The 17,836-nt window shown below is 39.1% G+C and overlaps 1 protein-coding gene across 1 annotated transcript in view; it reads right to left on the reverse strand.

The window, feature by feature from the left end:
* The window catches only part of GFRA1 (GDNF family receptor alpha 1), a 141,895-nt gene that overhangs the window by 26,161 nt on the left and 97,898 nt on the right, over positions 1–17,836 (reverse strand). Inside the window, exons 5-6 of the mRNA XM_027884895.1 lie at positions 8,740–8,849; positions 3,259–3,393 (exon numbers count right to left, since the gene is read on the reverse strand). Of these exons, the coding sequence (XP_027740696.1) occupies positions 3,259–3,393; positions 8,740–8,849 (245 nt within the window). The remainder of the gene's footprint in view (positions 1–3,258; positions 3,394–8,739; positions 8,850–17,836) is intronic.

The raw sequence follows: 17,836 nt of genomic DNA on the forward strand, positions 1-17,836 counted from the left end.
CAATCTTTTCCTTACAGTTTTCAATCAAAATCTGCATAATTAGGTGAAGGAAACATGCTTAAACTAAAACTTTAGAATATAAAAGTTAAAAAGCTTATCACAGTTTCACGGGATTAAAGAGTGTGTTTATAGCAAGAGTAAATTGGTTGGAGTTTTTATAAAACAAATAGAAAAACAGTTTTTAATCAGGTCTTTGGGGATTCAACATGGATTTGGGGATTTCTTATTTCAAATTCTTTGTACAAGAAACCAAACAATTTCACTGGGGACTAATATGTGGAAGTTATTAATACTTCTTCTCAGTAGTATTCCTTGGCTTATAAAATAATTTACATTTAATTTTCAACTGGAAAATATGTATGTTATTACGATATTAGTTCTCAGAACTTCAACATGCAAAGAGAAGAATTTGTAGAAAGCACCAGAATCAGTTGAGTTAATGGAGACAAAGTGGGAAGAGTGGAATGCTACGTTTCCTTCATTTCCCCAGAATGAGGCAATATATAAACCAATATTTTCCTATTATTTCCTAAATTGACAGCAACTCTTTGTTTCCACTACTGCAAGAAAGGTCACAGAAATACGTGCAACCCTTCCAGTTTTTTAAGTAACAAGTGGTCTCTACAATTAGCTTTCTTCAATTATTTCGTACAGTCATACTCGATGATCCTTATGAGTCTTTTCCAACTTGATATATTCTATGATTTTATGACAGAATCACAGAATGGTTTGGGTTGGAACCCCCCTTTTTTAAGCACTGAAAGGCCAAAATAAGGTCTTTCCAGAGCCTTCTTTCAAGCTAAACAACACCAACTCACAGAAGAGGTATCCCACCCCCTCCTCATATTTTCACAATATTTCAAATACACAAATATATTTGAAATACATATTGCAAACATATTTCAAAAACCGTAAGGACTTCAAGGAGGTGCTTCAAGTGTCTAACTGCTCTAGTAAAGGTCCTCACAATAATTTTTATTAACTAACTCACAGGCAAGTGTGAACAAATTCTTTGAGCAGATGGGTAGATACACTGAATCCCATTCAGATCAGTAGGAATTCTGTAAATTCATTATAGAGGACAAAAGTAAAAGCAAGGTAATATACAGCCAAAATTTTAGAGAGGAATATATCTTATTTGGGTCCTATTAAACTGGAAATTGGGCCCATTTCACAGTTCTGACATAAACCCATATTCTGCAGGAAAGTGCTGAGATAAAGAAACACTTTACCTAATACAGATAAAAAGAAAACAACAAAATGCTTGTCTTCATGGGACTAATTATTAAAACAGATTTGAATTTTCACTTGTATTTTCACACCCATCCTCTGAAATCAAAACTTCCACTCTGGTTTCAACTTAACATCTGTTTGCAAAAGGCACTTTGACTCCAGAGTGTAATTTCTGGAAAAGTGCACGGGGAGGACCAAGAAAGACCAGGATTTCAGGTGTGTATGTGGGACATGAGACACTCAGTTTCAAATCCCAGTTCCACATCAGGCACAGTGTGAATATGATCCTTAGTCTCCTGCTTTCCAATTTCCCTGGCCCGCAGGGTACAGTCCCAGCTCTTCCATTTTGCATCAGTAACTAAATGGATTTTTATTAAAGATAGCTTTTCCACATTATTGTAAATGCCCCAAACGACTAACTTTTCCCACTCTACCTAAAAGAAAAACTTTGTAGTAAACCAGAAATGTCTGCAATTTCTTCATGAGGAAGACATCTCTTGCAGCTAAGATGACTATAATTTGTCTCACAGTAACCTCTACTGTCTTTGATTTGTCTTCATAAATGCTTTTGTACCGATGGCAAAAGAAAGGACGAAGAATTGCTCTGTCTTTATGTTCTAAAAGGAACCTTTAACACTCTAGAGATTAACACATTCACAAATGAATACAATCTCAAGCATTACAATATATATAAATGGCAACCCCCATTAGGCTTGAGGAAGGTCTGATGGTATATTGCTAAACTTTACCCCATCATAAATTGAACTCTTTTCTCTTTTTATTTTGTTAAATAATCTTAAGTGATTAATTCTTCCACAGTTTAATAAACAGTGTATCCTCATGTTTTTGTAGGCAAAGTTCCCCATGTATTGACCATGATGCTGCCTCTTGAGAAGCTGCCAATGGAGATTTTCAGACTCTGTTAAAATACAGACTGAGCCCTGCATCAGCTCAGGTCTGTAGGGCTGGACGGAACAGTCTGGACCATTGAGTTCATTTACTGTTTTTGAAGAAAGCAATGCTCTATGAATGCTTCTTTGCATAAGCTGATGAAATATGACTTTTAAATCCATTTTTACCCTCAAAACTCCTGCTGGAAGCCTTTTTCTTAACTTCAGTGTAATGGTTAAAATTCTTCTCATTTTGAGCCTAAATACGTATGGAAAATGTCTCCCTTTCTGCTCTTATGCCAACATTGTCCTCCAGGTGAAGTAATCCTGGGTTTGCCCCTCTAATGCAATTTTTGTGGACAATCACACATCCTTTCAACTTCTGTTCTGCCAGGCTAGGGAAGCCAAGCTCTTTTAGCCTCCTCATTTATCTGAAATTAAAACTCTGATGCACACTCCACCTCATCCAATTATGCTGCTCCAGGCAGACAGGAAATTTGAAAAAAGAACCTGCCAAAATCGACTCTACTGAGCCATTCTGAAATTTATAATAGTCCCTAATTTGGAAGTGAGTCTGACCAAAAAAAAAAAAAAAAATCAGTAATTTAACAAAATCTTTACAATAGTTACCATCCAGGCTTGTGTTAAAACCAGGCATCTGAGATCAAACACCCTAAAAAACTTGAAGTTGGCAATAAACTGCAAGCACAATCCAATTTATACTTACTTACAGCAAATCCTTCATATCATAAGCTACATGTCTTTTTTATATGAAGTTCTTAAATTACACAGAAACCCCCCAGGTGTTGCAATATTTTGGTAAAGATGCTGCCTGACCATTAAGGTCCAAATATGATCTGTGATGTAAACATATTTCAATACCCTACAACTTTGTTATTTGATTTTTTTTTTCCAAAAGCTCGTCACGTTTGCAATCTTGGCCGAAAGAAACCTCACTATCAGGCATATTTGCTTGTTCTTTTAATTTTAACACCTATAACAGAACCATGCTTACAAAGTGCAAAGAAACGGCCTTGATGTATCGTAACACACTTAAACAGAAAAAAAACAACACCAAAAAACAAACTAAAACCCATCCTAAAACACATTAAAAGACATCTAATTTTGTACTCACTAAGGCATATGTTGTCCTGGAAGAAATTCAGGAACTTCTGGCATTCATCTCTGTCATTACCACTGTTGCTGCAGTCGCACCACGGGGCAACACTGAGACTGTTTGAGTCTATGTAGTTTGGTGTCATCACGGTGCCTGTTAACAGAGGGAAGCACAGTACTGTGAGCAACCTCTTGTACTAAAATACTCTCTTCCATCCTAAGAAGACAGCAAACAGCACCTGGCAAGTCATGTATTCGGGGCTGGATTCACAACACAGACCCACAGCAGGGCTCTGACCTCCACACTTAACAGTTCTGGCTCCTTTTCAGCCTGTGACACCCAGCCTTGCGTTTATAGTTCACACCCTTGGTTGCTTGAATTGCACTCTAAAAATCCATTTTTTCTTCCTTGCCTGCCTTTTTTTTTTCCGCCCTCCATTTTAATTCTATCTGCAAATAAACAGCTGAAACTAGGTATCCAGACCTGTGATTCCTCGTTGAGTCTGCAGCCAGCCTGAAAAAACATTTCTGAAATGCATGAGCAAGGAGAATGCTAGACATGCTAAGGGGAGCCCTGATATGTCCTGGAGGAGTGTTAACCTCAGGGTGCTCATTAGGAATCTGCCAACAGAGTGGGTTATGGTGATGAACAGAGCAAAACCCAGCGTGCATGAAAAGGTAACAGCAGATTCTTTGCGGGTAATAAATTCCTATTAATCTTGCTGTCTCACTACTTCTTCAGTACAGTGATTATTTCCTAAACATTGTCAACAACTTCCAACCACAGGGTCATTTTAGCTCTATTACAAGTTCTTGAGTAAATATTCTCATATTTATATGTCAACTCAAGGCTACCAAGAATGAAATGAAACCAAAGAAGGCATTTTTTGTCCTGAAAGATGTACAGCAACTGTTCATCACTCATCTGGATTGGGAAACTCTTTCATGATCAGCAATTGCTCAAGCCAGTGGTCTAACTGAAGGCATCACCCAGCAGGTCAGATATTTCAAACTTCCCTAAAGATTGAGAAGTGTGAACCTTATTTTATTTGTCTGATCAAAAAGGAAAAATTTAATAAAAAGGAGAAAGTATTCCAGAGCTGTTAAGCTGCTTTTTCAGGGAATATGTTCCTCACTTGATAATCTGCAATTCTAGGACAGGTTATATATCATGAGGAAATGTGATCACATCTCCTCAAAAGTGACATCCAAGTAGTCATTAATAAGATGGAATAGACAAAGGACAAATGTTAGAGACATAAAGTGTACGCTAGCAATGAAAATTTGGTCTATAGGTCCAGGGTCCAACAGTCTGCAATAACACACAGGAAAGGGCTATCAAACATTAGGTTAAAAAAAGGAACATTAGAAATAACATGAATCACAGAGTAATGTCAAACAGCCTTTAAGTCACCAAGGCAGTGCTGGGAACTGAGCAAATCAACATGCAAACTGCTGCATATATGATGTGGGAGACAAAGGAGAACAGGCATTAGGGCTGGCCTGAGAAAGGCAGTAATGTAGGTGAAAGCAAATGCAGCCCCATTGCCAAACTCATAAAAAAGCATCTTTTTTCTTGTTTTGGGATGTTCTTAAATTAGACTGCACTCCCTTACCTTTCTCTACTTCCAGCTTTTAGAAGATAGTTGCATAGTAATAATTGATCAAATTCTACATGAGATTAGCACATGAGTAAATAGCACAGTTCAAAATTTATTAAATTGAGGTAGAGAATTTAGTAAAATAGGCAAATATCATTTGAATCATTAATGAAAACTGGATAGTAGATAAATAAGAAGAGGAATGATGTTAAATTAAAATAAAACATATTAAAATGCCTGTCCCTTATCCATTTGATGGTTCAGTACACTATTTCAGCCATGCAACACGATCTGAAAAGAAGCGAGAGAAAATGCAAAGTGGATTTTGCAAATGGAAAGAAAACAGTAGGCTAAAAAAAAATAATTCTAATTAGCCAGTGCTTAGTGAAGGGTTAAAAAACCAGAAAGGTATGGAGGAAATTAAAAAGGTCACTGAGGTAAGACTTTCTTATCACAAAGGGGTAATAAGGTAATTAAAATGGGTCAAGACAGGGGTTAAAAGTGTAACAGATACCAAGGTACAATTAGGGGTTGATGAATACAGGAAAGACAGGACAAGGAAAGTGTGTACACAGCACACAAACTGTACATCCAGCATAAACACAGTGGCTGAAAGAGCAGCTAGTAGAAAATCAGTCTGTCATTTAAACCTGGGGGCAGATGTGAACCCAAGCGGATTATGTGCTTGGTTTCCTGGGGTGGATTTTCTTTTTTCCCTGCAATGTGTGTGCCTTCCCCCCCCCCCTCCCTTCCCACTAGCTGGCATCTTGGAAATTCTGCTGAAGGACACTAAGGGATCAGAGAAGCCATGGTGGTTGGCAGTAAAATAGGACATGCTTGGTTTTCTGAGCTCTCTCTATCAAACAGTTCTGTGATGTTCTCAAAAGTAAGCAGACATATATTTTCATATTTTTCATATTTTAGACAAAAGCAGAATTGATCTGAACAGCCAAGAGGTTGCTCAAATTAAGGTCAATTAAGAATGAGGAAATGGATGGTGAGTCCAGGACGAATAGTAAGGGGCTGAAGCTCCTTTGGCCCAAAGCAACTCCAGCTTATTCACACAAACTCTCATGGAATTCCTGGGAATGACAGAGAAATTAGATGGGTTTTGCTCAAGACAAGGGAAAATGTGACAGAAAGTGAATGCTAAAGCAGACCTTGAAGTCAGCAGTTAGAACAAACTTAATTGATGTGGGAGTGCAGACAGGTCCAGATGGCTTAGCTAGGCTGAAACCAAAGCACTGACTCTCAAACATGGCTATCCACAGTCTCATTTTACATGTAATAATTTTTTACTATTTTTTTGTTACTTTAAAAAAAAATATTAATTTATCCCTATACTACAACAAGGAGCCTAAAGCAATTAATTCAGATTTTCAGAATTCCTGTAAAATATACATACCTTTAAAATTATGCACATAATACCCTGATGCAAACCTTAATGCACCCTCTACAGCAAGTTCTCCATTTAATTGATAAAGCACTTCATACAATAACTGCCTGATTCTATTTCCACTTAAGTAGTTCATTTTAGGTGAGATTCCACTAATTTCAGTGAAGTTTACTCTTATTTACGTCCCTGTATATGACTACAGACTCACATCCACTGTACCTTCCATAAAGAATCCTCAATTTCCTGAACAAACTCTATGGAGGTGCAATTTTTGCTGCATTTAATAAAATGGCTAAATGAAATAATATTTTAATGAAAAATATTTTATCTTAATTAAAAGGAGACTGTGAAGCTCCAGTAAATGAATGGATCTGTAACAGCCTCTTGCCCACAGTCTCTCTCTTCTTCCTGTGTATTATATATATTACACAGACAGCTGAAAGATTGTATCTCTCATTTCTATCGCAGGATCTTACAAATTTGATGGTATTGACATAATTTACTACACTTTTATATCAGACTGCAATCAGAAGCAGGAGTTTACTGCTTCAGCACAAGAAACATTTGTTTTGATAATTTTCTTGGTTTAACAGAATCACTACTAAGAAGTAAAAACTCTCGTAACACAAGCCAGTTCCTGTTTTGCATGTCTCCTGGGACTAGCATGAAGAAGAAAATTATATGTTTTTTTCCCTTTGAAAACTAGATCTCCTTTTGATTTCAACCCCTCAGGGATCCATTCCACGTTTCTGATGTGTGACAGTGTTTTGCAGCACGGTCACCCACAGTAACACAGAAACACCTGACAACAGGAACTGGGTCATCTTTGGGGTTAAACTGAAAAATGAAACCAACAAACCTGCCAGCAAAATTCACTAGGTCCAGCAAGAACTTCCTGGCAGCTCTTACCCAGAAGTATCTATTAGTAACAGTTACTCCTTGCCAGCAGCCAGACTTCTTAATCTCATTGACTAGATCAGATTTCAAGGCTATTCAATTCTGTTTCAGAGTCAAATGACATTCTGTCATAACTGTTCATATGTTATACCCTTTGCATACTGTCCTAATCTCTTCAGTCACAGAAGCATCCCCTTTGAAGCCATCACATCTCAGTGTACCCGTTGCCATGTGGACCTGCCTCACTTGTTAGCTGCTGGAGTAATAAGAATGATAACAATAAGCCACTGAATATAGCTTTCAGTCATTTCTCAGCAAAACCAACCTACTTGGGAAATGTTTTGGCTTCGATATTATCTCCAGAGACATTTATTTAACAGCAGGATCAACTGCAGGGCCTCAGCTGGCACCTTCATGCCCAACAGAAGGGGATATTACTGCATCGCAGCAGGTGCAGGCTCTAAGCTTAAAAACATCTTATCTGGTGGCCTTTCAAGTTTTGTTTTGTTCCAGAGTTTTGACATTCACTTATTATTTTTTGCCCAACTACAGTATTTCTACAACATGTTCCGCTTCCTGACGTGATCTCTCTCAAATACTGCGTGTGGCATATGGAATCTGGTTTCCATAAAGGCATCCCTGTGCCTGCTGACAGCCAGGAAGGTGACAACAAATAAAAATAATTATGTGGGGGAGGGAAAAGGATTTCAGAAGATAAATTTAGTCTCAGTTCATCTCACTGACAGGCATCTCAGAAAACATTTAGAGTGGACAGAAGGATATCATGGAAAGAAAAACAGTTGGAAGTGAAACGAGGCTGAATTGATCTACTGTTTCATACCTCAAATGTCCTGTAAACTTTCCCTGAAGACCAGGAGGTATTTACCCAACCTTGTGATGGCAGTTGCAAAATCAACCAAGTGGCAGTTTCACTTGTTCTTTTTAACTTCCTACTCCTCTGTCCTGTCCAAATTCAACCATCTTAATAAGCTCTACGTTTTAACCCTGAATTTATTTCAAATTCAAGCACCTTTCTCTCCATATCTTCCATCCTTAGTTTTCTTGCAATGTACAAAATTACCCCAGGAATCTCTGTAAGGTAAAACAGGGACAATACACGTAGGTGGAGAATCTGGCCTGGAGAATCTCCACACTGGAGAGGGAGGAGGCACAGGAGAGAACTTCTCACTCTCCAGCACTCCCTGACAGGAGGGTGTAGCCAGGTGGGGGTCGGTCTCCTCTCCCAGGCAATCAGCAATAGAACAAGAGGGCACAGTCTTAAGCTATGCCAGGGAGGTTTAGGTTAAACTTTATAAAGAAGTTCTTCACAGAGAGAGTGAACTGGACATTGGAATGGGCTACCCAGGGAGGTGGTGTAGTCACCATCCCTGCAGGCCTGTAGGAAAAGACTGGATGTGCCACTTAGTGCCATGGTCTGGTAGACAAGGTGGTGTTGGGTCAAAGGTTGGACTTGATGATCTCAGAGGTCTTTTCCAACCTGGCTGATCCTGTGATTCTGTATAGCACTATATTCCAGTTTTTATTTCATGTGGGCCTTCGAAACGTAGTTTGGGTGTTTTTCCCCCACCCTTCCCTGCCTTCTTACCAATAAGCCCCGAGTAAGCGAGCAGGCAGTCAGCATAGTTCTCCTTCAGACAGCTGCTAACAGACCGTGACTCAGGCTGGCAGTTTGTGAAGAAATCTGCAAGGCGAGATCTGCAACATGAAGAAAAATGCGTATCTTTAAAAATCAAGCCTGCAGGCGTTCTTACCTTTTACACTCTCTTTATTTTTGGACAAGGCTTAATATCCTTTAACTCAAATGCATATTGGACACATTTCAGCTGATGAGAGTCTCTTTTCAAAATGCATCACTTTCCAGAGTCTATTTTTGTAGTCAGAACAAAAAAGTGTAAGAAAACAGTAAAAAGGGACAGAACAACAGGGCAATGTCTGCCCTTTACTAAAAGAAATGTTCTGGATTTTCCTGCCAAGAAAAAAAAGACAAAGAGTGATTTTATCAGTCATTTTTCTTGGATCTGAACTCTAAGTGGAGTCTGTTGTCCTAAAGATTCAGAACACAGTTTCTGCTGTCTTACTGATTACACAAAACTGTATGTTTGTACTCACAGAGCCCTCTTACTGCAAGAGTGGAAGCAGGACCTGCTTTGGTACCGTCCTGAGTTTCCAGGGAATACGCTTCCCCCTGCTCTGGACTGGCCTGCAGGACCAGCTGGCTGAACTGGGGGAGCAGGCAGAACCAGCTGGCACGGTCTCCACATCCCCCAGAGCCACAGTACTGAGAATCTATTTGTTCTTGTTGAAATGTGCTTTTATCCGAAGTCTGGAGTGTTGAGTTCAGGAGCGAGGAAAGGGAATGTGCGCTCTGCATGGAGCTCTGCTGCTGAATGGCCATATTATCTTCAGTTCCCCCAGTGGCCCCATGACTAAGAAGGGGAGAGCACTGCTTACTGACAGGAGGTGCTTTAAGACCCGGAGTGAAGCTGTACTGTCAATAACTGATAACTACTATGTTGGAAAACAAAATAAAAGGACAAGCAGCCATGATCTCTTCTGGTTATTTGTACTTTAAAGGCCACATAATGCTCCCATTCAGGTCTGTAAAATTTGTGAGGCACTGAGATGAGGTGGGCCAAGGTCCCACACCTTTGCAGTTGCTCTTCTGCCCTGCTCAGGCTCATAAACTTGGATCAATGACTATTCTTTATTTACAAAGTATCATTTAGATCTCTATCTCCAAGAAAAAAAATATTTAACATCCCTACTTCAATCTTCTCTTCTTTGAAATAGGTACAAAAATGCTCTTTTGTAAAAACCCACAGTAATAATGTCTCAGGATCAGGTGCTTACTCTCTGCAAAGCTCTCTCAAAATCAGAATTGTAAAATATATGAATTTTCATCACTGCTCTAGGATTATGCAGATTTACAATATAAATTTTTCAGTTTTGCAACAAACCCACAAAAGTTAGCAAAAACAAGTGATTTGCAAGTGATTTACTTTATTTGTTTACATACTCCAGAGACTAATTATCTTTGTTTACTTTATTGTTTTACCCACCACAGAATGGGACTGGATACACATCATTAATTGGCCTGAAAGTAATGATGGGCAAACTTCAAAAGGTTCACAGGCTTAGTCTGACAAAGCACACTATAAATAGACTCTAGGCAACCTATACCTGAATTTATCTGAGCTGTTCTCATGGCTTTTTTTTAGTTCCCTCTCTCACTAGCTGTACTGACACCAGCAAATCCATGGTTGCCTTCAAGCTACAAGTCAACTCTAAGCTTTTCATTCCTTCTCTTCCCTTATTTAACCACTTAACCTCGAGACACGAATTTTTACCCAGTTGCCTTTAATAGTCTTAAAAAGTAAAGCTCTCTACCAATCCTTCAAGATACCCTATACATATAGATAAATTCCTAAATTCACATAAAATCCTTAATTTGCTGCTTAATATATACTGTGCCTATCAGCAGACAGGCTGAGAAGAAATGGGTCTCAAAGTATGGGAAGAGATAAACAGCAGCACCTGAAAGAAAATCTGGGCAAGGAAACTCTATGTCACTGCACCGACTCCTCTCCCAGTCAATAATTAAGATAGTGGCTTGAATCCAGCCTTTGGATCAGCTGGGAACAAAGACAGTTGACAGTTTCCAAGGATTTTACTAATTCCTGTATGAAGTAAGGTTTAGGACAGAACAGAACCTACTTCATCTACCTAGTCTGAAAAACCTCTGCCCTGGTAGAAAGGGCAAACCTGCTGCATGTGCAGCATTTTTGCATTTTTAAAACAAAGCAGCTCCTCAAATTTAAATTTCATAATTTATGTGACCACAAATAAATCTTTCTGGAGATGCAATTATACAATCAGCGTCTTGATAATCCTGAAAACACGCCTTGCAATCACTTCATCCTTCTTAAATGTCCAGTTCTCCCTTAGCTTATTAGGTGCACTGGTACAGAGATCATATAATACATTCTTTTTCTCCAAACGTTTCTAAAGACTGATAACTATGGAATAACACCAGTCATTTACTACCCAGTCTGCTTAAAGAACTTATTTGTTGTAAGCCCTAAAGGCGGCTAAAAAGTGCTCTGCTGATCTCCTTTACATACAGCTTGATTAGTATGTGAATTTATGAAAACTTTTTGTGGTAATAAAAGGTAATGATCTGACAATGTTGCACATTTAAGTTTTCTTAAGTCAAATATAGTTCAGACAGCTCTGGTCCAGGCATCACTGGACATTATCACACACCTCTTCCCTAGTGAGTCATCCAAACTTCATCCTATCAAAGCTCTCACTCTCTCCTGAGCTCTTAACTACAGCTGATATTTATGTGGGTTCATTTCCACTGGAAATAAAGTTAAGGCCAGAAAATAAAAACAGAGACAGACCTATACTTGCCACAAAATAACACTTTCAGAGAAGATCTGCTGATTAACACCCACTGAAGATCTAGCCCCAAACACTTCCAGCAGACTGGCACTGATGAAAGGGTGCTCATCAGTTAACACCAAAACAGTGGTACTGCTATTTATCCAGAGAGAGAGACAAATTAGCTTAATGAGAACCATTAATCCTAAAGTATTGCACATGAACATTAAGAACTGTTTGAGTAAAAGAGACAATTCTTTTAGGGACGCAGAATAAGAGCAATCAGATAATAGCACTCCTATAAAAAAAAAAATCTGCATACTGTGTTAACTTAGTGCTCCTTCAGCAGGAAAGAACTTGCAGGTACTAACTTGTGGTCAAGTGTCTAACCACATAACTGAGCAGTTTTGTTATCTAGAGAACAAACAGAGCTTTCAACACATACCATCAGGTGTGCACAATTTTATATGTGCTATGAACAGAGATGTGTCTCACTACTGGACAGAGACAGGCAGTTTTATATTGTACAGAACGTGTGGCAGGACCACATTTAGAAGAAGCTATTAGTTTATTTTTCTGTCACAAAATCCTCATTATGCACAGCAGCATTAATGGGTTTTTTTTCCTTTCCCTTCCATAAAAAAAGAAATCTTCCTTTTCTAGGGCAGAAACCCCACAAATTAAATTAGTTCTATCTTAGACCTGGAAAATCTCATCAAAGTAAACTGCAGATGTTCTGGAAAGCTTACTTTAAATATTTTGTATACCACTGGCTGAAAAAGGAAGAATAATCCTATTGGCAAATTCAAAGAAAATCAAACAAACAGTCTTTCTGAAAAGAAGAGAAAAAAATCCCAAACCTGCTATTCTCTAATGCTTTGTATTAGCACCAGTAAAATAATTTGTAACAGTTAAAAATACAAGGGAAACAAAGTTAATTTGCTCTCCTTATGACAGTGGTTCTTCAAATACACAGCAGGATGAATCAAAACTTTCAAATTTTGCTTACAAATAAGCTTTGTTAATAGCAGTATTGTGTTTAATCTGCATATAATTTTTGAGGCAATTTTATATTAGCACAGCCTGTTGCACAGACAATATTGATTAGGTTTTCACTACCTTTTGTCCTCAAGGTTTTGTAAAAGTTCTCTGATGTCCAGAAGTTATCTTTGATATTTATCGGTTCTCCCTCTTTAAAGCTGGTCAACTCAGCTTTAGTATTGGTGCAATATTTAAAAGCATGATATCGACGGCGAGGTGGCACAAAAATTTTAAAGCAGCATTTTTAGTTTGGATCTGGTATAAACCATGGCCTATAGAAAGGAACTCCATGAACCAGAGTCCTCCCAAAGAAGTACCCGAATCGCTGAGCTGGCAGATGCGGATTTCCCTTCATCATTTCTCTCTGCCTGTGCAGTTGGTACCCAAGGGCTGAGCCTTCACGGAGAGCAATCTCCTCTCTCAGCTTTGCCTTTGCACTTGGTGATATGCAGGCCAGGAAATCCAGATCTCCTGCTGACTGCACACACGCAGGGAGCGATGGCCAAGTGAGTGGTTACAACTCCTTGCCTTGTTAGGAATGCAGGGACCGGCACTGCTGTCCTCTGCACACACCTCAGGGATGTTAGGTGAAGTCTGGACACGCTCACTGCCACCTCTCTCTACATTGCTGCTTGTGTTTAGGTACCTATTTATAGCAGTAACATAAAGAGCAGGTAAATGCCAAAGCTGCGAGACTGGGGTGACTACACTAATTAGTCAAAGCTGCTCCGGCGTCTAGACACCATTTGGCAGTGCAGTCACGTAAGGGAAGTGCTGCATCAATATTCAAACCAGAAAAGAAGTATAAATCTGACACTGAAAAAACCCAGACTAAGTCAATGAATGTGTGTCATAGTGATAAATGGCACCATTATAGAAAAAACAACAAGTCCAAATACTTGTTCTTCTTTTGTGGGGGTCAACTGCAGTACCCTACTCTGTAGCTACAAATAGCTCCTCTATTGCTGGGGTGGTGCTGCTTCTGCTGGGATGCAAGAGTGGCAAGAGGGGTTGGTATGTGGCCAAACTAATGGCTTCATTGTTGGAGCAGCATTTAATTTTCTCCTTCTTTCATAAACAGGGCAGTGAGAAAATGAGGCAAAGGCTACATAAGCAGCTCTATTAAGCAGTAAGACGAAAAAAGCCTCAGAGCAGCTCCATAAGGAGAGATGACCCTCCCAGCACTTACTAACCTAACTTTGATCCTTCTGTTTTCATTAAAAGACACTAAAGCTGGGTAATATTAAGACATCTCATACCTCCTTAGTTATCTACACACACAATCCAGCACCTGTGAGCAACTACAAATTTTGACATCTTTCTTTAAGAGGCCACTTTTACACATTAAACAGCAACTCCAGTAAATTTTTTCAACGAAGAGGTTACTTTCTCTTTTGCTCCTACCCTCCTCAAACAATGAGGCTCTGAGGGTACTGATGTTCCTGCCCACCCCTGGGGCTTCCCCCACCCAGTCTGTGGCCCATTAAGCCCCACAAAGCCTCAATTGCTGCCCCCCCCAAGCCTGGCCCTACCCAGCCCTGGCCACACTGAGCCAGGTCTGCCCATGGGCTGATGGCCGAGCCTATTCCCTTGGAGATGCCTGGGACTGCCCTGCTCCCTAACTGGGGTGGGAGATGAACCCAGCCTGAAAGCTCCTGTTCTGCCTGTCCCTGGGGGTCCCCACAGGCCCCAGGGAGCTCCTAGCCCATGCTGCATCCTGACACCCAGCTGAGCATTTGTACCTCTTGGGAAGTGGGAAGGAGGGTAAAAGTAAAGATCTGATGCCAGACCATTTGCTGCCCAAGACCTGTATCTTGAATGTGGTTTCTCTCACATGAGCTGATCAAAATCTTTTGCAATACTGGCAGAAACCATTATAGGATCTTGGATCCCAAATACCAGCTACTAACTGGAAGAAGCTGGGGTTTTATCTGGTTTTGCCTCTGTTTTGTTATTTTAAATGACTGGCAGGCTAAACCCAAGCAAATATTTGACTCTGGATTCGATTTATCTCTAAAAACTGTTGTTCATCTGGAAGCAAAATATGGTCAATCCCCAATTATACAGAGGCAGCCTATTTGGATTGTGGAATAACCAGATACAGAAACAAACACCAGAGACCACAGAAGATTCATTCAGATGCCTTCTAGCATCACGAAATGCTTGCTCAGAGCATCAGGCACAAACACAACAGCCCAACAAAGCTGGTTCCTCCAGATGAGCACCGGCATTCGACCCAAACTGGCCAGCTCACTGTCTGCACCATGTTCCCCACCACGTCTGCCAGCACTTATGCTACTCATGCTTTTTATTTACTAGGGACCTTCTGGACATCTAGTACCCCAGAAAATGGAGAGCTAACTCTTACAAATTCAGTCATGCAAAAGGAAAAATACTTCCATCTATGCATATCTATATTTTAAAAATCAAAACTACAAAAATTTATTCTTTCTATTCTTCTATTAAAAATTTTTCAGACTAACAAGAGCTCCAAATTAAACATAACCCACACCCATGTTCTTTTATTGTATTTTGTGCAAAGCAAAATAAAGTAAGTTCTATACCATTTTCTGTTAATATTATCCTTTCCCCTTGCTCATGTCATCTGCTGGAGACCAGTTAGATCCTTTTACACAGAATCTGCTACAGAAAATCTAAAAGAACTTAACAAAACACTAATGTCATAGTTTATCAATGTTAATTAAATCCTCTAAGTGACTCAAGATCATGCATGAGAGTAATTTTAATTTAATATATTAAGTCTCCTTTGGGTTTAAGGGAAACCACTAAACTCAAATGTGATCATACTTCTAAACAAGTACGATTTATCTGAAACAGGTTTATATAAATATTTTTATACTACTACTGACCTTTTGTGTAATAAAAGTAATTTCAAAAAATATGGTGAAAATCCTGAGTGCAAGCTAATGCAATGAAGAATTAACACAGTGATTGTGTCTCAGACACTGTGACACAAAACAGAATTTTATCTTTCTGTTTGCAAAAAAAATTACCTCACATCATTTTTTAGAGGCCTGTTCGAGAGAACATCTGGAAAACATTCCACAGGAAATCAAACCTATATTAAATATGTTTTGCAGGGCTCTGTTTCCTTGCATCGACCTTAAGCATTCATAATGTGTTTCTGTCTTCTCAGCTGCAAAGAAAACACTTCCCTCAGAGTCTTCTACAGTATGATAGGCTGTACTGTCATGCTGTGGTTTTATCAGAGAATGTCAGTAAGATTTTTATTTAGTCTACTTGTCTCTGTACCAAAGCTCTCCAATAACATGAACAAATCCAATTGCTGCTTTCCAGACACCATGAATTTGTATATTTTCAGTTTATTTCATTTTCTTTATGCTGTTTAATTTGAATCTTCTAAAGCTAAATGTCTGCCATATCTAAAAACATCCAAGCCTCAGTGTCTCTTGATAGCACTTTACTCAGCAAAGAACTAGTCCATTATGGGTAGAGTTGTTCTCACTTCATTAGCTGGGCTAAGAGACTTTGAATTACAGGCTGGTAACCTAAGAAAATCATTGTCACTCTCGAAAAGCAAGCCAAGGAAAATTAGTGCCACTGCAAGTCCTTGAGCGTGCCAGTGGATGCTTCAGTGTTTATTAACAACTATATTGTCAGTGCACACTGAAAGGATGCAGTTCCAAGTACCTGAGAAAGACATCCATGGCAATAATATTCTCTGTAGCCACTTGAATAAACTCTATAATAAACTATTGTTGGCTCAAGCATGAAACTGTTGCGAGTTTGGAGACAGAAAAGAATCCTAAAATTCCAATAAAAGTTGCCTCTTTACCAGAAAAGTTTCTGTTGGTAGATGCAGCAGATGTAGCAGGTTTCCTAGGGTTATGCAGGGATGCTCTTTGCATAGGAAGATAACTCAGTGGTATGTGTAGTGGCATTCCTGAAGGAAACAACTCTCTGTCTTCTTGTTAGAGAGGTGGCTGAAGGAAATAAAGGGTGCTCAGTGTGTCCTTGCACTCAATCATGCAGGGTCTGTAGGCAGCCAGCATGGCTGAAACCCACCCTAAAGCTACTCTAAATACTGTTCTGACTTCGGGAGTAACACAACAAACATAAAACCAGAACTACAGCAGATAAAAGCAGATTAGAATCTCTTTTATGTGAACTCATTTTTTTCCATGCACAAAACAACCCCATAAAACAGCAAGTTGAAAAGTTCTGGCAGTAGCAAACCAAGAGAGCATTGATCTTATTCAGCATGTTTTACTTGCTTTTAGAAGTAATATGGATATATAATGATAGTAGAAAAAGCACTGATTTGTAGTATAGGATGGGAAAATAAACCATTTTTACCAGTTAAGGATGATGTGCTGTCTTAAGAGCTACTTTTTTTTCACTCCACTGTCAAAAAATCATGAACACACATGAGGCAGAGGAAAAAACGTGAGGTCAAGAGTTGATACATCTGTGATCTACCCAGACGTATACAGAGCTTGCTCTGAAATCCACTGTCCATTCTGAAGAATATTTTGCAATGCTGCATGATGGCCAGTCACTGACATGGATCTGCAGCATTCCATAATTTGGAAAAGGGAGTATCATAACTGAAAGGACAACCACTGTGATTTATGGTTGAACTGGAACAAAAGAAAGTGAACTGAACAATACTGTTTGAATTTAACAGAGGTCTTAGTCCTATGTACTTTAAAATACAACAGCTTTCCTTAATGGTTCATAGTGTGTGCTTGACAAAATATAACAAGCACAAACACGTGAATGTTAGGTCATCTATTTATTATCTTAGGCAAGGGTCACAGTCAGCTCACATGGAAAATCTATATTAAACAATAAACACACACCAGAAAACTCTTCCTGTACACACACCAGAAAACTCTTCCTGTGTCACCTGGTTTAAAGCCAGCAGATCATTAAAGCAGAGGAAACAATCACCACCTCTGCTGAGAAGTCTTTGCAGATACCGCTACATTTACATCTGGCTTCCACTTAACACCAGCTACTCCAGTAACATGGTGGTGCTTATAACATAATGAAAGCAATGCAATCTCTGTTCAGTAAACATAAAAATGCTAAAATCTGAAAATATGCATGTGGCTGTCACTTGCTCTGTTGAGAAACAAAGTTTTATTTTTAGCTGCGGTGCTTACATTTTCTCCCAGCTATTTTAATAGATGAACTGCCACCAGAAATATTCTCTCACTGGGCTCTGATGTAGAATGATATAAATAACCTTTACAAAGTCCAGCATAATGGAA

Source organism: Empidonax traillii, unplaced genomic scaffold (assembly GCF_003031625.1).
Source record: "Empidonax traillii isolate 1590-97213 ecotype Southwest subspecies unplaced genomic scaffold, ASM303162v1 scaffold156:size1289327, whole genome shotgun sequence".
Classification (NCBI taxonomy): domain Eukaryota; kingdom Metazoa; phylum Chordata; class Aves; order Passeriformes; family Tyrannidae; genus Empidonax; species Empidonax traillii.